The sequence below is a fragment of the Rhinolophus hipposideros genome, assembly GCF_964194185.1.
Source record: "Rhinolophus hipposideros genome assembly, chromosome: 9".
NCBI classification, from domain to species: domain Eukaryota; kingdom Metazoa; phylum Chordata; class Mammalia; order Chiroptera; family Rhinolophidae; genus Rhinolophus; species Rhinolophus hipposideros.
In genome coordinates this window covers 17,945,136-17,972,700 of record NC_138055.1, presented here as the reverse complement: position 1 = coordinate 17,972,700, position 27,565 = coordinate 17,945,136, and the positions used below count along the sequence as shown (strand labels likewise).

The window sequence follows — 27,565 nt, the reverse complement described above, 5'->3', positions numbered from 1 at the left end:
ACAAACGGAAAGACGTCCTGTTATTATGGATCAGAAGAATATTGTTAAAATGTTCATACTACCTAAAACCATCTATAGATTGAATGTAATCCCCATCAAAATACAAATGTCATTCTTCACAAAAGTAGAAAAAACAATTCTAGTATTTGTATGGAAGCAAAAAAAATCCTGAATCCTGAGGAAAAAGAAGAAAGCTGGAGGTGTTACACTTACTGCTTTTAAACTATACTACAAAGCTATAGTAATCAAAACATTATGGTACTAGCACAAAAATAGACACGTAGACCAATTGAACAGAATATAGAGCCCAGAATTAAACCTGTGCAAATATATTCAACTAATAATTTGACAAAGGAGACAAGAACACCCAATGGGAAAAGGATAATCTTTTCAATAAATGGTGGTGGGAAAAGTGGGTAAACACATGAAGAACAACGAAGTTGGAGCACCTGTCTTAAACCACTCACAAAAATTAACTTAAAGTGGATCAAAGACTTAAACATAAGTCCTGATACCATAAAATTCTTAAAAGAAAACATAGAGAAGAAGTTCGTCCACGTTGGTCTTGGCAATGATTTTCTGGATATGGCACCAAAAGGAAAACTCCACAAAAGGGACTGTCAAATTTCAAAGCTTCCGCATAACAAAAGAAACAATTAGCAAAATGAAAAGACAACCCACGTAATGGAAGAAAAATTTTGTAAACCATAAATTGGATAAGAAGTTAATATCCAAAAAATATAAAGAATTCATACAACTCAATAACAAAAAAGACATCTGATTTAAAAATGGGCAGAGGAACTAAATAGATTGTTTTTCCAAAGATAGCATCCAAATGGCCACCAGGTACATGAAAAGGTGCTTAACATCACTAATCATCAGGGAAGTGCCAATGAAAACAATGATGAGACATTACTTCATACCTCTTAGAGTTGCTTTTATCAAAAAGACAAGAGATAACAAGTGTTGGTGAGGAATGGACAAAAGGGAGCCCTTATACACTGTTGGCAGGAATGTAAATTCATTTAACCACTGTGGAAAACAGTATTGGGATTCTTCAAAAAAATTTAAAATGGTTCCACTGTATGACTCAACAATTACACTTCAGATTATATACCCAAAGGAAATGAAAATAAGATGTTGAAGATACATATTCAACTTCCATGTTTACCATAGCATTATTCACAATAGCAAAGATATGGGAACAATCTAAGTGCCTATCAATAGATGAATGGATAAAGAAGTGGTACATATATTCAATGGAATATAATAATATAATATTCTGCCATGTAAAAGAAGGACATTCTGCCATTTGCAGCAACATGGATAGACCTTGAACATATTATGCTAAGTGAGATAAGTCTGACAGAGAAAGACAAATAGTGTATAGTGTCAATTATATGTGGAATCTAAAAAAGCCAAACTCATAAAAATAGAATGTAAAATGGTAGTTACCAGGGGATTTGGGGAAATAGGAGAGATGTTGTTTCAGGGTACAAACTTGCAATGAGTAGTAAATAAGACCTAGAGATCTAATTCACAGTATAGTGAATATAGACAACAATATTGTATAATAATTCTCAAATTTGCTAACAGACTAGAACTTAATGATTCTAACCACTAAAAAGAAAGGATCATTATGTAACATGGTAGAGGTGCCAACTATTGCTACAATAACCATCATATTACAATAACAATGTTATGCATCTTAAATTTGCACTGTTATGTGTCAAATACATTTCAATAAAAATATTACTAGGCAAAGCAAAGAGGCAGGAAAAGGTGACTAATAATAAAGAGGAAAAAGGAGACCCACAAATGATCCATAAATTGAAGTCAGCACACAAAAACTTTTGAATCACTATGATTAATATGTTGAAGTAGAGGAAAATAACAAAAATTATTAAAAGACAAATTGCAAAAGAGAATTAGACTCTATTAAAAAAAACTCTAGAATTGCAAAGTCTGAAATTAAGAATTTATGTGATAGCTAGGTTTCATATCAGATTACCACAGCAGAGGATAAGATTAGTGAACTTGAAGACAAGTCAATAAAAAATCCAGACTGAAACACAGAGAGAAAAGAATAGAAAAACAGAACATAAGAGAAACATGGAAAATAATCAGATGGTCTAAAATTTGTATAACGGAAGTCCCAGAATCTGAACAGAAAGAGGATGAAGAAAATGCAATATTTGAAAAGATCATGACTGAGAAAGAATAAATCAAAAGGAAACATATTCATATATTGGAATATAAGGCAGTTCAAAAGATGAATTAGGTATCAAGCTGAGAAGATATCAAGCTGATTTCAAAAACACGTGAAATGAAAAGGGCAAAAAAACAATATGTAGAGAATGATATGTAAACCAGAAAGACACAAAACAACATTGTTTACGTGATGGATATGCTATGTATAATTTATTGATATGTACATACACATGTATATGTATATAAAAATATAAATAAATGAACTGGATGGATGCATGGAAAATTCAGTGGTTGCCTCTGTGAAGGGAGAGAACTTTGGTAGAAGAAATAAAGGGGACTTTAGTTTTATCTGTTTCACTTATTTTGTTTGTAAAAAGGTATGAAATCAGTATGACAAAATGTAAGAGTTAGTGCTAACTCTTCCATGGGTGTGGGATGTTTGTGACATAATTCTCTGTGCTTTCCTTTATTTAACATTTTTTCCCAAAATTTTTTTAATTCATCCACCTTTTTGCTAAAACAAGTCTTTTCCCTGGACCCCTCTGATAAAGCAGCAACTAATGGGAATTGTAGTTAATCACTTCAAGACTGATATCGTGTAGGTTGCATCTGTGTTACTTGAAAGCAATTAATTTGATTACAGGCCATAGTATTTAAGTACATTGTTAAGTTTGTTAGGTGTCAGGTAACTAAGAACTACCAGTGGACTAAAGACACTTGCTTTTACACTTGGCAATTTATATAAACTGTCTTAGACCATTATGCGACGGTGAGTGTTGGATTTTTCCATCTCTAACACCAGTACTCTTAGTGATTATAAGAATTATATCTGCTGATTTTATTTCCACTCTTTGCTCTCCTGGCCTTTCTTCATTGTAATTACATGTCAGTCAACTAATCAGCGTTACTTTGTACCTTATAAGCGTTATTTAGTTTCTTCCATGCACAAAACCACTATACTGAGTATGTATGAAATAGAAACAAAGAAGTCACCATACCTACCTTCATGAAGCCCAGTGCAATATGGGAAACAGGCAAAGAGTCAAAATCAAAACAAAATAAATTCTATGATGGTAAGAAGATTTGTGAGAGCTACAGAGAAAATAGTAATGAATTACAATTATGGAAGGCTCCAGAACAGGGCACCTTTGAGCTTACCTTTGAAGAAATAATAGAGTTTCACCAGAGTATAAACAGAAACAAAATATATGATGTGTCCTCATAAAACCAGAAGTCTGATATGGTCAGAGTAGACGATTTTCTGGGAAACCTGTCTGGGGCATGGGGTATGTAGGGACACAAGGCTTCAAAGATCCTTGAACGGCATGGTAAAAGGTTTGGGATTTAGTCTATAGGCAATGAGAACCCATTGAAACATTTTGAGTAGGGAGCTGATAAGTGATGGGCTTTAACCAATATGGACAGCAATTTGAGGAGAGAGGGAGGCAAAAGTCTAAGGCACAGAAGCCAATTAGAAAAGCCAAGTCTGAAGTCCAGTAGGGACAGCGGGGAGGAGGGAGAGAGGAGTAACATTTCTGAAGGGTAATTGTCAAAATGTAGAGGCTAATCGTTCTAAAGGTTGAGCTATAGTTGAGACCTGGTTGTCATGCATGACAACTCCGAGGGGAGGAGGAAAGGAGGGACAAGAAAGGAGAGACAGGTTTAAGGCTGAGACTGAGAAATTGGGTTGCAGAGTGCTGTTTCTGTAGCATAATAGCAGACGACTGGAAATTCCCTGAAAAGAGTCAGGGTTACAGACAGAGAAATGAGAATCCTTATCAGAGAGATAATAATGAAGTCATAAGAATAGATGGACTCACCCAAGGAAAGAGGGAAGTCAGGAGAAAAAAATGAAACCAACGGAAACACCAAGGGTAATGCCTATGTCTATTGGTGGGGGAAGAGTCACTGAGTATGAATGTAACCAAAAATAGGGGACACAATGGAGGTGGCAGTATCACAGAGATGAGGTACATGGACTCTTCAGTTCTCTGGAACCGCACCTACTGGGTTAGAATTGCTTTTTAGTTATGTGTTTGGGGCAATTTACCTGATCTCTTTGTGCCTCAGTTTCTTCACCTGTACCCACCTCGTAGGTTGTCATGAAAATTAAATTAATGTATGTGAAGTAATTAGAACGGTGCCAGTTACGCTGAAAGTAGTATATAAATGTTAGTCATTGTTTTCTTGTTGTTACTTTCTAAAATAAAGTTTAACAAGTTAAAATAGTAAAAAGAAATACAGTCACTCAGTCAAATACTTTTTTGGAGTCCATGATGCTGAGTAAACTATGTATATATTTTTTAATTATGTTATCTAGTTGCTTTGCATCAAGGACTGCCTCTATTTAACTTTTTATTTTGCAAAGTTGCAAAAATAGTAGAGTTCCCATATTCTCTCCATCTTGCTTCCCCTAATGTTAACATCTTACATATCTATTGAAGCTAGAAAGTTAACATTAACGTAATACTATTAATTCATCACAGAACTATCTGAATGTTTCCAGTTTTTCCGCTATCTTATTTTTTGTCCATGATCCAACATTGCATTTAGATGCTGTTATCTCCTTAATTTCCTCCAGCCTATGGCAGTTGTTCAGTCTTTGTTTTTCCTAATCTTGACATGATTATGATCTTGACATTTGAAGATTACTGGTCGGTCGTTTTGTAGAAGGACCATCAGTTTGAGTTTGTGTGATGTATTCTCATGATTAGGTTGAGGTTATGCATTTTTGTCAAGAATACCATAGAAATGATACTGTTTCCTCTTCAGTGTATCATATCAGGGGTATATGATGTGAATATGTCTTATTACTGATGGTTTTAATTTTGATCACTTGCTGAAGGTGATGTCTACCAGGTGTCACCACTGCAAAGATACTAGTTTAATCCCTTTGTAATTAATAAGTATAAATAAGGGGAAATACTTTAAGAATACACAAATATACTCTCTGCTAATTTTAGCATTCTTTGATGGTTCTTCCCTTCAACAATCATCAGAATTCTATCATAAGGAAGAATGGCCACTTCTCCACCATTTAGTTATTTATTCAATTATTCATTGAGATCAGTATATAATTATATTAGTATGGACGTAGCTATTTAGTCTTTAGGTTATAATGCAATACTATCACTATTTATTTTATCGCACAAATTGTTCCAGCTTTGGCCATTGGGAGTTCCTTCAAGTTTTCCTGTGTCCCATTGATGTGTCCCATCATTTTTCAAGCACTTCCTAACTTTCTGGCATCACAAGATATTCCAGGCTCAGTTTGTATTTTCCTTACCATAGCTCTGGAATCAAACATTTCTCCAAGGAGCCCTGGCTTCTTTATTAGAGAATGGTATTTAGGAAACAAGACCTGGACCCTATGTATGATCATTGCTTCCAGGCCCAGGAGTGCCTCTTTTTCCAGTCTCCTGGCCGTCTTTCTGGAAGAGATACTCCCTATGCTTCTGAACTGGGAAAACGTATGGGTTAAAACAATGAGACATTCATGGGAAACCAACATACTTTTTCCTTTTTTTCTTCCCTAGTTCTTCAGTTTGGATTCACAACAATCTTTGTGGCAGCTTTTCCCTTAGCACCACTTCTGGCCTTACTGAATAACATAATTGAAATACGACTTGATGCTTACAAATTTGTCACACAGTGGAGGCGACCTTTAGCATCAAGGGCCAAAGACATAGGTAAGTCAGATTTGGGTATGTTTTTGAAAGGATATTAGCCATCTGGTAGATAAAGTTAAAATAGACACCAACTTTAGATTTTTTTACTTACGGTTTCCATATAAGATGACTCAACTAACTTGCAAAAGAATAATTATATTAGCTTTCAATAATCACATAAGAAGTAAAGCAGCTTCTTATGTTGGAAATTTATAATTTCCAGTGCTAAAGAATTTGTACTTAACACAGATTCTCAATTTGGTTATTTTTATCTTAAGATTTTGGAATCTAAAATTTCAATTATCATGTATTTTCTTTTTAGAGTATGTCCTCCATTGGCTTAACTTTGCTTTGCTCTTTCCTAAATGTTTACCTGAGTCAAATGAAGCATGCTCTAGTTTTTCTAAAAGTGGAGATGGCCTTTGGTTTTTGACTAGAGATGCTGAGTTGATTCAGGTGCAGGCTCTCAAGAGCTGCCTGAGATCAGAGACTGTTTTTATTTGTTTCTGCACCCAGTGCTTGGCACAGAGCAGGCAGGTGATAGTCAATGTGTGGGAAAGAGGATTGAGTGGATATATTTGGCTCATAGTGGCCTTTTAACCTCCACACGAAACAAACACACATTCAGTGAGCACCTACCCTGGGTCAGTGCATGAACTGGGCCCACAAAGATGAACTAGAGGGATCCTGTCTGTACCCCAGGGAGCTCCCAGTCTGGCAGCAACTTGACATGGCATATGCCAGTCTTACCAGATGGGGTTTTGGTGTCTACCCATTGACCAGAATTCTCTACTTATGTCTGATCCTGATAGTTTTTAAGTCATGAACATTGGCACTTCCACAGGAAGTTCTGCAATGCCAAGGTGTTTACAAGTACACATTCTTACTCCTGGTTGCCAGTGTCAGTCTTTGGGAAGATGAAAGGACCCAGGGAAAGGACTATTGTAAATTAATTACCCAGCTATTGTCCTACTTATTACCTCTGCTGTTGTGTCTGGAATTAATGCAACACTTCTCTTTGAATAGGAATTTGGTATGGAATTCTTGAAGGCATTGGAATTCTCTCTGTAATTACAAATGCGTTTGTCATAGCGATAACATCTGACTTTATCCCTCGCTTGGTGTACGCTTATAAGTATGGGCCTTGTGCAGGCCAAGGAGAAGCTGGGCAAAAGTAAGTTTACTGTAAAACCATCATGAAATCTTCACTGCCTAGCCATTGTGTGGTGTTGGGACACTACATTGGAGTACATGGGACACAGGAAGTGAAGGCCTGTGGTGAGGGAGGTGGAATTATAAGATAATAACACTTTCAGCCAAAGGAAACACATCTTGCTCTACTGAAGGGATAGGGGTTATACAAGTCAGACAGGATGGAATCCAATGGGAGAGCAGCAATTAATCAGTTTCCTCACCCCTAACCTCTATAAATTCATAAATGTGTGGTATGCTAATGTGTGTAGCAAAAAACATGGTACATGGTGTGGTGTATTGTTATGCCATTTTTATGAGTTTATAAAAGGACAGTTACAATCTGATTCCCCTAATGTCCTTATATGTAGACTCTGCAAATTCTCCATGAGAAATATGTAACCATGTACTGAGTGTACTCAGTAAATATTTATAGAATAAATAACTGAATGATTCTTTCTGGGCTACTGGCCTGACCAGTGTCTGTATTACCTTAGGCAAATTCAGTGATCTTAACCTTTCTAGGAGTTCAATTCTCCATGGTCCCCAAAGCCAGGGCTGTGTATATCTGGTCAGATAAAGCCTAGGCAAAATTATAATGTGTCCCCTAGCTTTCATTGCTATACCCTTGGAAAAAATGACAAGAAGTCTTAACATACTTTCATGGGAGAAAATACCTCTCTTTGACTAACATCAAAATAATCTAATTGTGGGATTTACATGTCTGTAGGTCAGAGTGGGTTGTGTGTTGGGAATCACAGGTTCTTTTCAGTGCCCCAGAAATCATCCCACATGGGCTGCTGTACTCATACAAGCAGCCCTGCCTCCTGGTTTACTAGTATGAGCCAGACTAATTCATGGTCTGTAAGCACTGTAGTTTGAGTAACCCTAAGGAGTAAAGTGCCACTGAATCAAGACAACTGAATTCACCCAGACTAGGTCCAAATTCATTAATCTGACATAAATGCTCTAAAGCATGGATGATCAAATGAAATAAAGCTCACAATCTAGCTATGTGAAGAGACTTCTATGAAGTTATTTACTGTAATAACCACTTGGCCATTAAACACTAGTTATCTAGCAACTTTAAGGGAGCGTACTATCCCATTGTAAGAGAAACTTAAAGACTTACGTTGCACTACCTACTCATTTCTTCTAATGGTAACCATTGTTAACATTCTCTGCTTGATTAGCCTTAAAAAGCTTACCTTTGTTCAAACCACTTTCACGTATGTTTTGCATGTGATTTTCAAAACAACCCTGGGAATGGGACATGCATTATTACCCTAACCTTGAAGAGCAGAAAGAGATTTAGAAAGGTTAGATCCAGAATCACAAGGCAGTGTAATTGCTGGAGCCCACACAAGGTAAGACTAGACTCATGCAGTGCTCTTCAAACTGAACGACACAGCCCTCAGGGCACTTTCCAGTAAGCGGTGATCTAGCTGACTCACAATACCCTCCCTGGGAGTTAAATCCCAGTGGTTATTTCAGTGCTTTTCCTACTCCAAATATGGTGAAATCTTGCTGTTTGGGGGCATACCAAACAGTAAAGTAGAAACATTTATGCACAGTTCATAGTGAATCAAAGCTTTAGAATTTTAACAGCCTATAAGATTTAAGACAGTGTTCATGGTGCTTAAAAATTCATCTAATAGCCTTCTTAATTCAGTTTTATTGGGCGCTCTAGGGCTTTTATTTTTTTATAACCTTTCTCTGACTTAGCCTTCTGCCACTTTGAAAATCGAAAGATCTACCTTTTAGCTTCTAATCCATTGGTCATTTTTTTCCTGTTTTTAAGTAGTTGTGTTTGCATATATTTCATCATGAAGCTTATTTTTTATCCCACCAGTTACTCTATTATCTTGTTCAGGCTTTTTCCTTTTCCAGATTTAAAAATGCTTTAGAAATGACTGAACTGATAGAGGAGCAGCACTATCATATTGTAGATGTCATAGGTTCTGGGCGTGGTGTGTGCAATCATAGTCAAACCCCACTTCTTAGGATTTAATCTTGATGCAGAGATGCCATCTTTCAATTTAAATTGACCCTGAATTAAAAGTATTCCAACCAAACCAGTAACTTTTCTCCAACACTCCAGGCTACCTCCACACCTTCTTCTTACCCTTTCTACAGCTTTTCTTGGCTTATATATGGTATATCCTTCCATTTATTGATAGCGTTTTCAAAATCTTTCCTGCGTACAGGTCTTTTACTTCCTTGGTTAAATTTATTCCCAGGTATCTTATTCTTTTTTATACAGTTGTAAATGGGATTATTTTCTTAATTTCTCTCTGATAGTTCATTATTGGTGTATAAAAACGAAACTGATTTCTGAATATTAATTTTGTATCTTGCTACTTTAATGAATTTATTTATCCATTCTCATATTTTGGTGGGATCTTTAGGGTTCTGTATAAATACCATGTTTCCCCGAAAATATGACCTAGCTGGACCATCAGCTCTAATGTCTTTTGGAGCAAAAATTAATGTAAGACCCCGTCTTATATAAGACCCGGTCTTATAGTGAAATAAGAGAGGGTCTTATATTAATTTTTGCTCCAAAGACGCATTATAGCTAATGGTCAGGCTAGGTCTTATTTTTGGGGAAACGGGGTAGTATCACGTCATCTGCAAATAATGAGTTTTACTTCTTCCTTTCCAATGGAATGACTTTTTTTTTCCTTGTCTAACAGTGTGCTTATGACTTGCAATACTATGTTTAATGAAAGTGGTAAAAGTAGACATCCTTGTTTTATTCCTGATCTTAAAGAATAAGCTTTCAGCTTTTCAACTTTGAGTATGACGTTTGCTATGGGTTTGTCATATATGACCTTTATTATCTTGAGGTATGTTCCCTCTATCCCCACTGTGATGAGAGTTTTTAATGATAAATGGATGTTGTATTTTTTCGAGTGCTTTTTATGCCTCTATTGATATGATCATATGATTTTTACACTTCATTTTGTTTATGTGGTGTATCACATTGGTTGATTTGCAGATACTGAATGAGCCTTGCATTCTGGCAATAGATCCCACTTGATCATAGTGTATAATATTTTTAATGTTTCCTGAATTTGGTTTGCTAATGAGTTGTTGAGGATTTTTACATCTATGTTCATCGGGTCTATAATTTTCTTTTTTTGTAGTGTTTTTGTCTGGTTTGGTAACAGGGTGATGATGACCTTGTAAAGCGTATTTAGGAGTCTTCTCTCTGCTTCAATTTTTTGCAATAGTTTGTAGGTAGTTATTAATTCTCCTTTGAATGTTTAGTAAAGTTATTAATTTGAACGTGAAGCCATCTGGTCCAGGGCTCTTGTTTGTCTGAGTGTCCAGGGAGTTTTTTGATTATTGATTTGAGGCAAATTTAGTAGCAGAATTCAGAGATATTCTACAGTGAATTTGATCTGGAATCTGTGAATTCAAAAGTCAACTTCTGGTTCTGTTCTTTCCCTTGAAACTGATTATAATGATCACTAGTTCATCCCCCCCCCCCCATAGTAAAGGATTGAAAACATCAAGTAATGAATGGTTTTAAAACCAGAATTCTCACATTTAAATGAACGTGGTTTCTCAGAAGTTACTTGAAAGAGGTATGCATCCTAATTTAAACAATACTACCCTTACATAAGACATTTTCTGAATCTCCTTTCTTGGAAATGCCTTCAGCAGCCATCTACCAGTTAGTTCTATAAGAAAATTGACTTCATTATTTTATATTTATAGGACATCCTTCCTTTGTCTGGTACTTATTTTCTCTGTACCTCTTGGCTCCCTGATCTTCATTGTAGCCTTGTCTTTCCCCTGTCTCACTTGGAAGTGGTGGTATGTCACCCAGTAAGGATAGATAGATCTCCTGCCAGCAAACTGAGTGATTAGACATGGGATCTGCTCCAGCAACAGTAGGTCACTGAGTTGACACATGAATGCCATTTGGCCAAACTTTATACAGCAAAGTTTGGGAAATCTCATTTCCTTGAATTGCTGACAGTGCCAACTATTTGAGGTTGGCAGGCTAAGATTCTATCATAGTGAAAAACATTAGAGAATTGCCTAGACAGTTCAATATTAGCAGTCTCTCTTCTTCCACGATTATGGATATTATGTGGAAAGGAGACTCACACAGCGGGTAACTATGTATATATGTACTAGGTCCGTGTGTAATGTTTGTACCCAGAAGGAGTATACATCCACTAAAGGCACAATTTCAATTTGGATTTATGATGATAAAATGCTTACTAAATAGCTTAAAGATATATCCTCTTTATTATAAGGGTAGGGTGTTCAGTCCATAGGATAGGTGTTTCATTTCAATTTAGATTTTCTAAATTGAGTTTTTGAACAGAGCAGTCATTAGACATCAGCTTCTATCTCAGAGCTGCTTTGTGAGAAGACTGTAGGAGGTGTGGTGAATATTCCATTTCCATGCTGGGCCTGTTTTCTGCACCTTTCTTTTTCCATTGTTCAGCTCCTGAGAAGATTCTGCTATTTTCTGTATTTCACAAACATCTGGCTCCCTCTCAAGACACTAATTTGTTTCCATGTCATGTTCTAAGCAGTTCATAGATGAGGGAGACATAATTCCAAATCAGCTTTTCAAGGAGTAGGAGGCCTACTGCCAGTTAGACTAAGGCATGTTACACACTCACTATTTGTTTCACCTATGAGTGACTTGATCAGTGCGTCCTATTTGGTTCATTTTTTTTTTAAGGCCATGATAAAACCAGTCATTTGTCTTGAATGAGACAACATGTAGAACCCATGTGCTCTCAGAATTATGTTCATGTTATTATTTTGGTTTGGTGTTCAGCAACTTGGGAATAATCACACCAGGCAATTTAATAAAGTTTGAAGACCATGATTTAATCATTCAATCAATAATTACTAATGACCTCCTGCTAGGTGCAAGAAATAAAATGAATTAATAGCCACTTATGTTGATTAAGATCTTGATGTTGGCTAAGCACTATACCATTTACTTTGTATATATAACTTTATGACCCTATGAGGCGGGGACTTTAGTCACTTAAAGAAGATAAATAATTTTCTAAGATTATATGTCTAGAAAGCAGCAGGGCTACAATTTGACTCCAAAGCCCAAGCATTTAGTATTGTAATATTCTGACGCCAGTATAGAATGAAAGCCATGTTCTCAAGAACCTTATAATCCCTGGGGATTATTCCTGGTCCATTCTCAAAACCTTGATAACTGACTCTGAGTGGTGAACACACAATGGGATTTATAGATGATGTAATACAGAATTGTTCACCTAAAATCTATGTAACTTTACTAACAATTGTCACCCTAATAAACTTTAATTAAAAAAAGAAACTTTGATAGAATCTCTGGTACTTTAATTTCCTCTAATCACATCAATTGAGTTCAATATTTACTGGATTCCTAAAGTGCATGAAACTGTCCTAGATCCTAGGATACAAAAATATCTAGGGCACCTGCTCTGCCTAAAAAAAAACCTCACAGCCTAAAGGAGTATACATACATTTATGCAGCCAACTCCTGTACAAGCTGTATGGCAATTGTGAATTATGGCACTGTAGAGAGAAGGGAATGAGCCTTCTGACGGGTTAGGATGCCTTCCCAAAAAGTATGTCATTTCCGTTGGCCATTGAAGGATGAGCACTATTTTCACTTTTAAAGAAATTAGTAGGGGGCCAGCCTGGTGGCTCAGGTGGTTGAAGCGCTGGGCTCCTAACACTGAGATCGCCGGTTCGATTCCCCCCTAGGCCTGTGAGCTGAGCCCTCTAGAGCTAAGATTGTGAACAATGGCTCTCCCTGGAGCTGGGCTGCTGTGAGCAGCCGGAGGTCGGCGGGAGCTGCCGTGGGCTGCTGTGTGCTGCCGACTGATGACTGGCAACCAGCTGCCTCCACCGGCGGGAGCACAAGGCTCATAACACCAGCATGGGCCAGGGAGCTGTGTCCCACACAACTAGACTGAGAAACAACAGCTTGAACCAGAGTGGGGTGGGGGAGGCAGAAATAGGGGGGAAACTTATAAAAAAAGAAAGAAATTAGTAGGAAATCCCATCAGAAAAGACAACCTGAACACAGGCATGAAAGCATAAGATACATGCAGGGAATATAGTCTAACGTAACTGTAGCATGGGATGTGAGTTGGAGAGGGAGCACCATATTCACACCAGTCGTATTAAGGGCATTACGAGAGAGCATAGATATTGATTAATAAAGTAATGTATTTATATGGGCATGTGTATCATCTCTCTGTGTGTATGTCATTGATGAATGAAGCAGTGACTTACCTATAAGTTATGCTGGTTAAGCAATGCTGTCTTTCACCTATTGCACTGAAGCATTTTGGGGGGTAATGATTTTCTGTATGATGATTCTGCACAAGAAGGACTAGAACAAAAGAAATGACTTGTTTCTGATTCAACACCCCCAGGATTTTTCAGTGTATCCTAACTTGAGTGCTTGTGACAAGGCAGGGTCAGCTAAGGATACTTAACTGCAGGAAATTCTAGGAAATACAGCCTTTAGTGAATTGGATGCCAAGGTGATTGGGGTTCTAATTATAAAATATCCTTCCTATTTTAGGTGCATGGTTGGCTATGTAAATGCCAGCTTGTCTGTGTTTCGAATTTCCGACTTTGAGAATCGATCCGAGCCTGAGTCTGATGGCAGTGAGTTCTCGGGGACTCCTCTCAAGTACTGCAGGTGAGCTTGACACTCTTAGCCTAAGATGGACTGGCTCTGTCATGGGGAGAGCTCAGCCCTTTCCGACTGACTTGGTTTAAAGCAGCGGTTCTCAACCTTAATATGCATTAAGATCCCCTGTAGAATTTTAAAATCTCCCCTTGATCAGGCTGTCACCCAGACCAATTAAAACAATCTCTGAGGATGGAACCCTAACATCCAGGTCCAAGAAGCCTATAGAATTCCAAATAAGAGGAATCCAAAGTGACCTGCACCAAGATATTATAATTAAAGTGTCAAAAATTAAAGACAAGGAGAGAATATTAAAAGCAGAAAGAGGAAAACAACTTGTTACATACAAGGGAATCCTAATAAGACTATCGACAAATTTTTCAGCAGAAACTGCAGGCCAGAAGGGAGTGACACGAGATAGTCAAAGTGTTGAAAGAAATAAACCTCCAGCCAAGAATACTCTCTTTGGCAGAATTGTCCTTCAGAATTGAAGGAGAGATCAAGAGTTTTCCAGACAAGCAAAGCTAAAAGGAGCTCATCATGTCTAGACTAGCCTAACAAGAAATGTTAAAGGGACTGCTTCCAGCTGAAACAAGAAATGCTAACTGGTAACATGGATACCTATGAAACTATAAATCTCACTGGTAAAGGTAAATATGTAGAAAAGGGAGTGAAATAATCACTTATAAAGCTAGTATGAAGGGTAAAAGACAAAAGTAGTAAAACTAATTATAACTACAATAATTGGATAAGGGATACATAAGCTAAAAAGACACAAACTGTGACATCGAAAACAAAACATGGCAGGAGAGTAAAAATGTAGAGCTTTAGGATGCAAATGAAGTTATCAACTTAAAATAGACTTATAAATACAAGTTGTTATATGTAAACCTCATGGTAATCACAAGCGTATAGATGGGTCTTATTTTTTCAGTCATTCAGTCATTCTACGTCTTTTTTTTTAGTTTCAGGTGTGAAAAACAATATAATAGTTAGACATTTACACTCTTCACGAAGTGATAACCCCCGTCCCCCAATCTACTACTCCTCTGACATTGTATGATGAGGGAGAAGGTGAGGGGATTAGAAAGCACAAATTGGTAGCCACTCTGTGTCTTTTGATTGGAGAATTTTGTGCACCTACATTCAAAGTAGTTATTGATAAATGTATACTTAATTGTTGTCTGGCTGTTTTGTAGTTCCTCTCTATTACTTTCTTCTCTTGCTCTCTTCCTTTGGGATTTGATAACTCTTCTTTAATGGTATGCTTAGATTCCTTTCCTTTTATCTTTTGTGTATCTACTATAGGTTTGTGCTTGTGGTTACCAAGCAAGCCTACAGCTCATGTCATACTCAATAGTGAAAACTGAAAGCTTTTTTTCTAAGATCAGGAAGAAGAAAAGGAGGCCTACTCTTGCCACTTTTATTCAACATATTACTGAAAGTCTAACTAGAGCAATTAGGCAAGAAAAAGAAAAGTCATGCAAATCAGAAAAGAAGAAGTAAAACTGTCACTATTTGCAGATGATATATTATACATAGAAAACCCTAAAGGCTCTACCAAAAACCTGTTAGAATTAAAAAACAAATTCAATAAATTTGCAGATAGAAAATCAATATACAAAAAGCAGTTGTGTTTCTACAACTAATAACAACGAAATTAAGAAAACAATCCCATTTACAATTGCACCAAATAGAATGAAATACTTAGGAGTAAATTTAACCAAGATGATGAAAGACCTATACATTGAATACTATAAGACACCGATTAATAAAATTGAAGACACATATAAATGGAAAGATATCCCATGTTCATGCATTGGAGGAAATAATTTTTCAAATGTCCATACTATCCCAAAAAATCTACCGATTCTATGTAATCCCTATCAAAACTCTAATGGAATTTTTTACAGAAATACAACAAACAATCCTAAAATTTGTATGGAAATACAAAAGAGCCAAAATAGCCATAGCAATGTTGTGAGAACAAAGAAGAACAAATCTGGAAGCATGACGCTTTTTTATTTCAAACTATATTAAAAAGCTATAGTAATCAAACCAGTATGGTATTAGCATAAAACACACAGATCAATGAAATAAAATAGAAGGCCCAGAAATAAATGGTAAAAAATGCACATATGGTCAATTTATTTATGAAAAAGGAGCCAAGAATATACAATGGGAAAAGACAGTCTCTTCGATAAATGGTTTTGGGAAGACTGGACAGCCACATGCAAAAGAATAAAATTAGACCAGGTCTTATACTATACACAAAAATCAACTCAAAATGGATTAAAGATTTGAACATAAGAAGAAACAATAAAATTCTTAGAAGTAAACTTAGGTGGTAATCTCCTTAACATTGGTCTTGGTGATGATTTCTTGAATCTGACACCAAAATAAAGACAACAAAAGGAAAATAAACAAGTGCGACTATATCAAACTAAAAAACTTCTGCACAGCAAATGAAACCATCAACAAAATGAAAAGGCTACCTACAAAATGGGAGAAACTACTTGTAAATCATATATCTGATAAGGGGTTAACATCCAAAGTATATAAAGAACTCATACAATTCAATATCAAAAAAAAGTAATAATCAAATTTTAAAATGGGACTTTAAAAAAAATAGACATTTCTCCAAAGAAGGCGTACAGATAGCCAACAGGTACATGAAAAGATATTCAACATCACTAATCATCAGGGAAATGTAAATCAAAATCACAATGAGATACCACCTCATGTCTATTAGAATGACTATTATCAAAAAGACAAGACATGGAAATGACCAAAGTATCCTTTGATAGATGATTGCATAAAGAAGATATGGTACATATGTACAATGGGATATCACTCAGCCACAAGAAAAGATGAAATACTGCTGTTTGCGACGATATGGATGGATCTTGAGATTATCATACTAAGCAAAATAAGTCAGACAGAAAAAGTCAAGAACCATATTGATTTCACTCATATGTGGGATATAACACTGAAAGCAATGAATGAACAAGAAAAACAAACAAACAAAAACACAGACAACAGTATGGTGTTTACTAGAGGGTAAGGGGGTGGGGGATAGAAGAGGATAAAAGGGGTCAAATATATGGTTGCAGAAGAAGAACTGACTCTGGGTGGTGAACACACAATGCAATATACACATGATATATTATAGAATTGTACACTTGAAACCTATATAATTTTATTAATGCTATCCCAATAAATTTAAATTAAAATGATGAAAAATATCACTAGTGTTGGTGAAGTGTAGAGTAAAGGGAATCCTTGTGCACTGTTGGTGTGAATGCAAATTGGTACAGTCACTATAGAAATAGTATGGAGGTTTCTCAAAAAATTAAAAATAGAACTACCATATGAACCAGCAATTCTCCTTCTGGGTATTTTTCTAAAGGAAACAAAAACACTATTTGTACACCCCCATATTTATTGCAGCATTATTTACGATATCCAAGACATAGAAACAACCTAAGTGCCTATTGATGAATGAACAGATAAAGAAAATGTGAGATACACACACACACACACACACACACACACACACACACACGTAGTATTATTCAGCCATAAAATAGAAGGAAATCCTGCCGTTTGTGACAAAACAGATGGACCATGAGGGCATTATGCTAAGTGAAATAAGTCAGACAGAGAAAAACACATACTGTATGATCTCACTTGTATGTGGAATCTGAAAACAAACAAAAATTCAAACTCATAGATTCAGAGAACAGATTTGTAGTTACCAAAGGCTGGGGGTGGGGCTGGGCAAAATGTGAAGGTCAAAATGTACAAATTTCCAGTTATAAAATAAGTAAGTCTTGAGAATGTAATGCATAGCATGCTGGCTACAGTTAACCATACTGTATTGCATATTCAAAAGTTGCTAAGGGAGTAGATCTTAAATGTTATCATCACAGGAAAATATTTTTTAACAGTAAAGAAAGGCAGAACCCAGAGTGGTAGCAGAGCATTGCAGTCAACTTTTACCCAACAGACATTTGCTGAATTGGATAGACTTGAGCTTTGTTTTAAAGGGCTTCCATGGTTAGAGATGTTAAAAGAAAAGAGAGAAATGACCACCCTGTAAGTATAAATCTAAACATACACTGCATAAAACAACAATAATATATTCATATTATGGTCTGTTTTATATCAGTGGAAATAAATTAGCTACATGCAGCAGCATGGATGAACCATAGTAGCATGATAGTGAAAAAAAGCAAGCCTCAGAAGACTACATACAGTATAATATCCTTTCTAGAAATTTCAAAAACAAACAAAGCTACACAGTATAATATTCAGACAAATGAATATGCATATACATACATAAATATATATAACTATAAAAATGAGACTCAGGATAGGAGAAGCAAGGTACGAGATAGAGGAACACAGAGGCAGCTGTAAGCTCCTGATCATGTTCTAATTCTTGGGTCACATGGTAGATTTATGAGAGTTCATTATATTATTAGTATATTAAATAGATGTAAAAATTAGAGAAAATAAGAATATGAATAGGCCAATAAGGTTAGTTATAAAAAATTAAGAATTATGATTAAGCCAATTCTGTTGACCTAAAGGTCAAAATAACCTTCTATAGAAATGCAAAGGATGAAAAATAGTCAAGACACTTTGGAAGAATATTAACGAGGTGTAGATTTACCTTAGAATAGTATAAAATTATAGGAATTAATCACTGTAGTGTTGTCACAGGGAACAGATAAATAGAAAACAGAATAGAATTGAGCACTCAACAGTAAATTGAATAACAAAGATGTAATCCCAAATAACGCATACAATATGATTTCATTTATATAGAGTTCAAAGCATGCAAAACTAAGCACTATTTTATTTAGGAACACTTGCATAAGTAGTAAAACTATAAAGAAAAGCAGAAAATTACTACAGGAAAATTACTACAGCAAAAGCATAAAATTACTACTTCTCGGGGTGTCTAGGTTTGCCAGTGAAGCATTGCTAAGCTACTCACCATGTGCTAGGTCTTTTAACTTGGACAAGGGTTACATGAGGTTCACTTATCATTTTTTCAGATGTACATACACTTTTATTTTCCCAATTTAAAACGAGGTATGAATTAACTATACCTAGTCCTAGAAAAATGTTTCTACGCCAATCATCCACTTCCTGAGAAGTAAAAGTAGCTTTAGAGAATACACTACGTATGTAAAATTGAAGACAAGAATTTAAAAGTGTTACTTTCTGAAGACAACTCAGACTCACTTGAAAAAAAGTCCTCCAAACATGAATGCTACCAGACGATTTAGTGTCTTTGAAGTGACTAGACTAAAAGATTAGAGGAATAAAACTTTGATTTAATTGGCTTTGAAACTGGGCTTCCTTGTTCCTACAGGAGGACAGGGAAGCGTTTTCTTTGTACAAGTGCCAGGGAACATGTAGCCAGTCATTATGCAAATAAATAGCCCTGCATCAAAAAAGGAAACTCAGAGCACAAGTGACACCTGAGTATGCCCCTCCCTCAATCCTCTGCCTCACGGAAAAAGCCAGCAGGGTCAGGGGTAGGCTGGAGCATCAACTGAGAGCTTCACTTGCCACAGTCGTCTACAAACTCACACAAGATAAGAGTGAGAGTCCAAGAGTTTAGAGCAGGGTGAGACGGAGACCCCAATTTTGTTGATAGGGAAAAACCGATGTCCAGAGAAGCTTCATGAATTATCCAAGATCCTGTTAGTCAGGCGAAGCCCAAACTTGGTTCCAGTGTGCTTTCCAGTCCATAATTCTGGAGACAGACATCCGAACTCATTGGTACCACTGAGTTTAATTCCCTTAGGATAGCAATAAAAAATTTTCTAGAGAGAAACTTGATGGTACAATGATTTAAGACATTAGGAAGGCCAGAAACCTACTGCATCTGAAAAGTGAAATTTCTTCAGAATTTTACAACATCTGAGTTTTGCTCTCAGAACAAAAGTGCCAGGATAGGCACATTGTGTTCCTCTGGTGAGGTTTAGCAGGGTCTGTGATGGACGCACAGATGGACATACACTGCACATGGGCATAAGAAGTAGACGCAGATTCTCAACAACTGGATTCTTATATAGAAAATATCTGAAAATGTAGCCAAGTCACTATAGCCATGAGTATAGGTGATTTTTACTGTTAAAAGAAACAGGTAAAGAACATTAATTTTTAAAATACTAAAAATCCATAAGTTAAAATTGCCAACTAAAAACAACTGTTTTCACTTTACATATTATACACGTACAATTTTACAAATAGAATCATTGGGTTAGATTATCTACTTTCATCATTGAGCCCTAAAAATGTATTTCAACTTTCTAGTTTTCATACTTATATTTAACAGTTCTTTATATTTGATGTGTTCTAATTTATTCAGCTGAATACATGAATTTATTTATTTGCTATGAATTTGTAACAGAAATTTTAAGAATGATACATCTATATTGTATTTTCTGGAAATAGTCAAGAAAAAATGGTCTGCAAGGTCAAGGGAAAAAAACCATGATATTCCACCCAGTGAATTTAGAAGGGATCTGGGGAGGAAGAGATTTGTCAAAATTCTTCAAATGGAAAGCCGAACAAGGTCTGAGAAGCTAGGAGATGGAACAGTCAAAACAAAAGGCAAAAGACAAGAGCAGAAAAGAGGCAGAAATAGTGGGTCCTGAAAAGAATTTCTTGTTTTAGTGAACACTATTGTGTAAAACGTTTAAGGAATCAATGAAGGTGACTCTTGAAACAATTCAGGCTCTCTCCTCTTATAAATATACTTTTGTCTAAAAATCAGCAATATATGTAATAAAAAGTATACTGCTATTTTTCTTCTGGAATATTTACTTGAATTGTATTTGACATAAACATAGCAAAATACAAACAAAAGAATTATATTTGTTATCATACTTGCAGAGAACATTTTCTAATTCTTGGCTAGCTGTGCTATGCAAAAAGTAAAAGGAAGTTAGAATAGTCCATGCAAACTTTCAGTTCTGAATAAATGTTTCTTCCTAAAATTCCAGTCATTATTATTGGACCTAAGACAGGAACAGATTATGTAACTATGTATTAGAAACAACAGTGTTTTGGATGATTACCTAATCCTCATTATCAGAGCGAGACCAATAGTTTGAAGACACTAACAGATTCATTCTTAATTTTGGCACAGGTACTCATCATAAATAACACTTTACTCATAAAATAATCATGATAAATTATTACATCCCATAGACACTAGTAATTTAGATGATTGTGATGATGATGGTGACAGCTCATATTTTTGTAATCCTTGATAACTTTTCAAAGATACTCTAAGTAGGAATTATGCTTATCCTGTATCCCCATATGCAAATTAGTGTTGACCTTGAGGTTAGGTACTATCTTAAATGAGAACCTGGATAATCATAATTTTTACTCAAACAAGAGAATTCGGTATGTCCAACAGCATAACTGTTGGAATAACCAATATTTCCAGATCTTTTCACATTTCTAGAGCTAATTAAAAGAACTCTGGATTCAAAACATGAAAACTTTTCAGTTTTCCCACCTGTGATAATAGTAATGGTGTGATAAGGATAAAGTGGAGCCACATGGATTTAAGTTCTTAGGATAATGTTTGGCCCCTAGTAGATGTTCAACAAACATTTGTGGAATTTGATTCTGACTCAAAAGTTACTGTTGGAGATGCATTAGGGAGGGCTCTTCCGTGGAACGTGACAGACATCCAGTATAAACTGACTCAAACAAAAAGAAATTCATTGGTTCAGGTAACTGTCAGTCGGAGGAGAGATATTAACATTAGTAACAGCTAGATCCCAAACCTCTGGCCGTGTCATCAGGACACTGCCCCTCTGCTGGCTCTGCTCTGCTCTGTTGCCTTCATTCTCTCCACGCAGTGCGTGGTGGTCACCAGGAGCTCCAGGCTTTTACCTTCTGTGGGCTGAATGATAAGTCGCTAAGTGATCATTCTAGCTGAAGTCCTGGTGATGAGTGTCGCTGATCCAGTCTGGCTCACCTTCTGAGGGGAGGGGGCAAGCCCTGCCTAATTCACACAGATTAGAGGAGAAGAGATATTCTTTTATCAGGAGAAGAAATACTGGACAAGCAAAACAACAGATATCTAGTATACGGAAGCTTTCTAAACTTTTCTCCCATGGATAAGGGCTACATAGTGGGAAGGAAAGAGATTCGGGAGTCAGGAAAATCACAGTTTGGAATGTAACATTCTCCTGTATATTCATAGATACCGAGACTACCGTGACCCCCCTCATTCGCTGGTGCCCTACGGCTATACACTGCAGTTCTGGCATGTCCTAGCAGCGCGACTGGCTTTTATCATTGTGTTTGAGGTAAGTTTTCTCAACTAATTCCTTTATATCCTTTGACATAATGAAGTAACTAAAAGTAATGAATAAACATGAGTTATGAGAACTTTCAATGGGATTATTTATGTCCGAAAGTAGTATAGTATTATTATGTAATCTCTTTTCCTTAAAGTCCTTGAATTGTCCAAGAAATACTTGGAAGTCCATTATTGATTGTTGATGCGTAAGTCTGGAATCACTGGTCCTAAATTTAATATTCTAGGGCATTGATTCTTAAACTTTTGGGAAATTGCTGGTTTTTCATCCCAACTCCTAGAGATTCTCATACATCATGTCTGTATTTGGCTTTTCACAAGCCCCCCAAGACAGTACTGCTGCAGGTGTTCAGGGACCGCAGTTTGGAAAGGATTGAACTGGGTATTACAAGTGGTAGCCTTGTGTATCAATCATCATGACATTACTTACGCTCAAGCACACAAATAGGTATTCATCATCTAAGACTCAAAGTAGACTTAGAAAGTATAATCTGCCTAGTCATCGCATGTAGTATGTGTCAATAAAAATATATTATCTATTATCTTTAGGTCTTTAAGAACATTGCTGCTAAAAATAGTTTGCATTTCTAACTATACGCATAGAAATTGTATCTCCTGTCACATATATTAAAGCCAAATTAATGCAAGCCAAGGCTGATTTTTAACTTGTTCCAGAAGCTTCTAACCTCTTTGAAAATATTCCTTCACTTTTTTTTTTTTCCTTCACTCCAGAAAACCAGTAGAAGACAATATTAAGCTGCTCTTCCCTGGCAGTTAACTTATCAAATGGCTCAGTCCCTCTTTAAAGAAATTTTAACCCATCACCGTCTTCAAGCTTTTCAGACATAATAGAAACAGGATTGCATTATTATTTGATTTATCAAGTAGAACTTTCCTTTTCAACATTATTGTTTGTAAGCTATTTTTAAAATAAATATATAGAAAATCCTCTTAATTGGCAGGATCATAAGCTATCCCTGAGTCACCAAATATACCAAGTTTTCAATAAAGTTAAGAATACTTAATGGTATCATTTGGACATGATTAATCATTATTTAATACTTTAGAATTGTAAGGGACTTTAAATTGTCTTCTGGTACTTTATCGGTCACCATCATATAGATGAACAGAAGTGACAGTGATTCTAGAGTTTCAGCTGTTAGTATTTCAGGTAAAGAATTTATGGCAGTTTGCCCCCCTGAAAAAAGAAAAAAAAGTTTCTTCCTGAACGATCACTTCTCTAGGCCCATTGATAATTCTTGCAATCCAGAGTAGCAGACCATTTAACAATCTACAAATCATCTTTAAACATTTTCTTATAATTTTCACAATAATACCCATTTTATAGATGAGCAAATTGAGGCCCAAGTGACTTATCTTCAGGTAGACTTACAACTCTTAAGTAGGAAAAGCTACAGAGCTGGGATTCAAACCTGGGTTTTCTGATTCCACAGTATACGTTCTTCTGGGTGTCCTTTGCATTCTTCAACCATTCCTTCTCCGCTTCCTTTTATGACCCTCTTCTCATTTCCTATGTGGTACCATCAGACCAAGTTCAGTTTTCATCTATCCCTGAGATCTTTCCTTACACACACCTCCCCTGGCCTCATCCCACTTTCCAGACATTCCAGACAGTCCATGTTGCCTGAGTAAGAGGAGTTCTTGAACCAATACCCAGAGTTCTTAACAGCTAAGGATGGACAATAGACCTGACTCTGCTGTATTCTCTGTGTTTTTAGCACCTCGTGTTTTGTATAAAGCACCTCATTTCGTATCTGATCCCAGACCTCCCAAAAGATCTAAGAGATCGAATGAGAAGAGAAAAGTACTTGATTCAGGAGATGATGTATGAAGCAGAGCTAGAGCGCCTGCAGAAGGAACGGAAGGAGAGGAAGAAAAATGGAAAAGCTCACCACAATGAGTGGCCATGACCAGGTAGGTGAGAGGTGTGCTCATGGTCTGAAACCTTTCCACGTGGGAGAGGGCGCCTTAAGCGCCCTACTCAAAGCTTGCTATTGTTCTACTGATAGGAATCAAAATTACTCCTGAGTAGCTTCCAAAACCAGCCCGTTGCCTACTTTAATCGCAAATTTAACTTGGTCTTCCCATCACACACAACTCCTGCAACTCTTCTTTGCCTCCTTGCCACACTCTGGCCGGGTAGTCAAGCTTTCATGAGTTGGCCTAGTGTTATCTGAAATCAACATTCCTCTTCTTTCTACCCCAGCCTGGCTATTCACTTTAATAATATCCCTAGGGCAACATGTCCCTTTTTTCTGGTTAAAGTCACCTGTTCATCTATCTAAGATGGCCCTCCCTCCAGTGTCTATTTATTGTTTCCTCCCAGGCTGATCCACGTCATGCCATACCCTCTAAGAAGTTTTCCCCAGACTCATCAGCCCATTAAGACTTAGTCCTTATAAAAGTCTCTGGTGATTGCATCAGTGCATGTAGTGATATATATTGATCTGTATTGCTAATTTATAATTTTCAAATAGTTATCAGGCTTTCCCAGCACAGTTGTAAGCATCTTTAGAAAAGACTCCATGGATGGCAATTTTATTCTCCAAACTAGTTAACACATGGCACCCATTAAATGCACATTCAATAATAATTTGGCTGGATATAGGCTAAAAACATTGTAAGGAAATTCCATAATGTAAGGAAGTTCCATAATGTCACATGTCTTATCTAAAAGTTCTGAAACCTTCTGTCTGGCAAGTCAATTACTAGCTGTGTGTCCTTGGATGAGTTATTTACCTTCTCTGGACCTCAGTTCCCTTGGTGACAGAATGATTAGATGAGTTCTCAGTTTAATACTCTGTGAATCTAATAATGTGTAGCATTTCTTTTGCCTTCCCATCCCTTCCTTTCTCTCTTTCTGCTTGTTTGCAGACTAACTTTGAAAACATTTTCTCAAATTCAGCCTCTAAAAGCCAGGTCTGTGATAAGAGTCCAGGAGATTATTATAAGTTGAATATGAGGGTGGACTTGGGAATCACCTAGACCCCAGGCTCGCAGGGATCACAGTGGTATATAGAGGTTGAACACTGGCCCTACCCTCAATTCCAGAGTAGACTTTGTTTTCCCTACAGGCAAGAAATGTTTTGCTACTTAGTAATTTAGCTATTCCCTAGATCTGCCATTTGGTTATGTGACTTTGGGAAAATTATTTAATTTTTCTGAGCCCGCTTATTAAGAACTAATATTCAGCTCAAATAGGCACTGCATGCAAGACATTTATGAGATAACGAAATGCTATTAAATACTATATGGGATTTGTATTGTTGCTAACTAAGCATTGTGTTGTAGTCTACCCAATTCTGAACCTAGCTTTTCCATTCTCTGGCTATATGACCTGGGATTGAACATTCATGTGGATTCTATGGCCACATTTACAAAAGTAAGAGAGTTGGACTGAAGAAGACTTTAAGAGCCTGTCGTGTTTTAACATTCTGGGATCCTGTAATTTGTTCCAAACCTTTGGTCCTTGGCCCCATTCTGATCACCTCTTCTCTGGCTCTGGTCAGCCTTCGGAGGAGAAAGCTGACTATCCAGACAGCTTTGGTTGGGGTAGGAGGCAGACATTAGTGAAGAGAATTGGTCCTGGGAGCTCCAGTGGCCGGAGACCAAGGGCAGCTGTGGCATTATCCATACCTCTGGGCTGCGGGGCTGTAGGACCAGTAATTAATTGGGAGTTTCTTCTTGGCCTCCTCGTTATGGGCTGCTTTCTCTGTAATGGGGCCATTTCTCATTTTTTATTAAAAGCAATGTTTGCCTGCCTGTTTCTATTCCCTTAACAACTGGCAGGATGGCCCCTTGCTTCAGACTGCCTCTCTGACTCAGCCTGTTCACCTGTAAAGTGGGTACAATAATATGTAGACCATATGTGACTCCGTTCAGGGTTACAAATTCTTTGAATGCCTTTGTTTCATGGTAAGTACACACCATTGCACATTGTGTTCTTAAGCCATCATGTCATAGGATGTTAATGCCTTTTCTCTTTCCAGGTAATAATTCATTTCCAGGCCAAGGACTGGAATTCTGTTTACTTCTCCTGGCTGTGCAGAAGCACATTCAAGTGAATAACTAAAATGCAACCGCAGTGCATGTCGCAGACATTGCAGCAGCAGGGGAGACGGCACCCTGACACGACTGCCTGAGAAATCACGTTGCAGTCCAGCACACAATTGCTATCTATCCATAGACCATTCTTGACCAAGCAAGCATGCACATCACGGGCAGTTACAATCTCGAGTTTTTAAAACCAAGGGGAACTTGTATACCGGGCCTGTTTTTCAGCCTGTTTGCTACCTTTTTTGCATTCTGTCCCATGTGAATTTTACAGACACTGGGCTAATAAAAAGGGTATTCGGACACCAGGACACACATTCCTAGAATGTCATCAGATGGTCCTAATTCCATGTCACCAAACAACACAAACAAGACCCTGTTTACAACCTTTTCTTTCTTTCTTTTTTTTAATTTCAGATCTTTCAGAGGAAATTATTATATATGACATATCTATAGCTATGTGTATGGCCATAGATGTATTTCTGTGTGTACATATGTATAGTCATGTATTCTTACATATGTACATACAAATACAGAGATATATAAAGTACATAAAAATTCCTTACTTGTAAATAGCCAAAAGGTACTGACATGAATGATGAATTTTCACATTTAAATAGTCATCAACATGAAGCCATGTTTAATGCTTGTATAATGTGATGCAATAAAATTTAAAATAAATTTATGCACATGGAATATTTGCAGCTGAGTCTTCTGAAATTCTGTTGTATTTCCTTCTCATAGAATAAGAGGAACCATAGTAGAGTGAGATCTTTAAAGAAAGATCTCTCACTCCCAAACACCCCTCAGAAATCACTTTACCCTGCAGAGAAACATTTTTCTTCCTAACCCATCTTTTCCATCTACTTTCTTAGGGTACCAAGCCGACTAATTAGAAATCACTCCAAAGAGCTCGGGAAATGCTATTGACACAATTTGTTGAGGAAATATGAACTATAACCAATCATACTTACAATGCTTTTGCTTATCCTGCCTACTAGTACACTCTTCTAATCTGAGGAAAGGGGTGTCTGTCTGGGGGGAAATGATGTTTCTCTTCTTCCAGACATTATAGAACCTGCCCTTGAACCGTGTTTTCACCTTTCCTAGGCCAGCTGGGGAGAGGAGAGTGCTCCCATTACATCCACCAAACACTGTCTCATTTTGGCTGTGTGTTCACCTTAGCTGATTGATGTCCGTCCCTCAGATGGCAACAGTCACAGTGGTTTTGGGCCTGCTAGAACTTCAGCCATTCTTTAGTTTCATCTTACTAGCACTCCTTCTGACCTGACGTTCCTGGAAGTGAAATACTAAACCTAGCAGAGCCCAAACTAAGGAGATACACTTTACTGGAACAAAGACAAGAGGCCA

General features: G+C 36.9%; 1 protein-coding gene across 1 annotated transcript in view; it reads left to right on the top strand.

The window, feature by feature from the left end:
• The window catches only part of ANO4 (anoctamin 4), a 300,178-nt gene extending 273,281 nt beyond the window's left edge, over positions 1-26,897 (top strand). The window contains exons 22-27 of the mRNA XM_081061537.1: positions 5,748-5,900; positions 6,906-7,053; positions 13,645-13,764; positions 22,004-22,109; positions 23,860-24,055; positions 26,131-26,897. Coding sequence (XP_080917663.1) covers positions 5,748-5,900; positions 6,906-7,053; positions 13,645-13,764; positions 22,004-22,109; positions 23,860-24,051 — 719 coding nt within the window. The 3' untranslated portion in view covers positions 24,052-24,055; positions 26,131-26,897. The remainder of the gene's footprint in view (positions 1-5,747; positions 5,901-6,905; positions 7,054-13,644; positions 13,765-22,003; positions 22,110-23,859; positions 24,056-26,130) is intronic.
• The last annotated feature ends 668 nt before the right edge of the window (positions 26,898-27,565 follow it).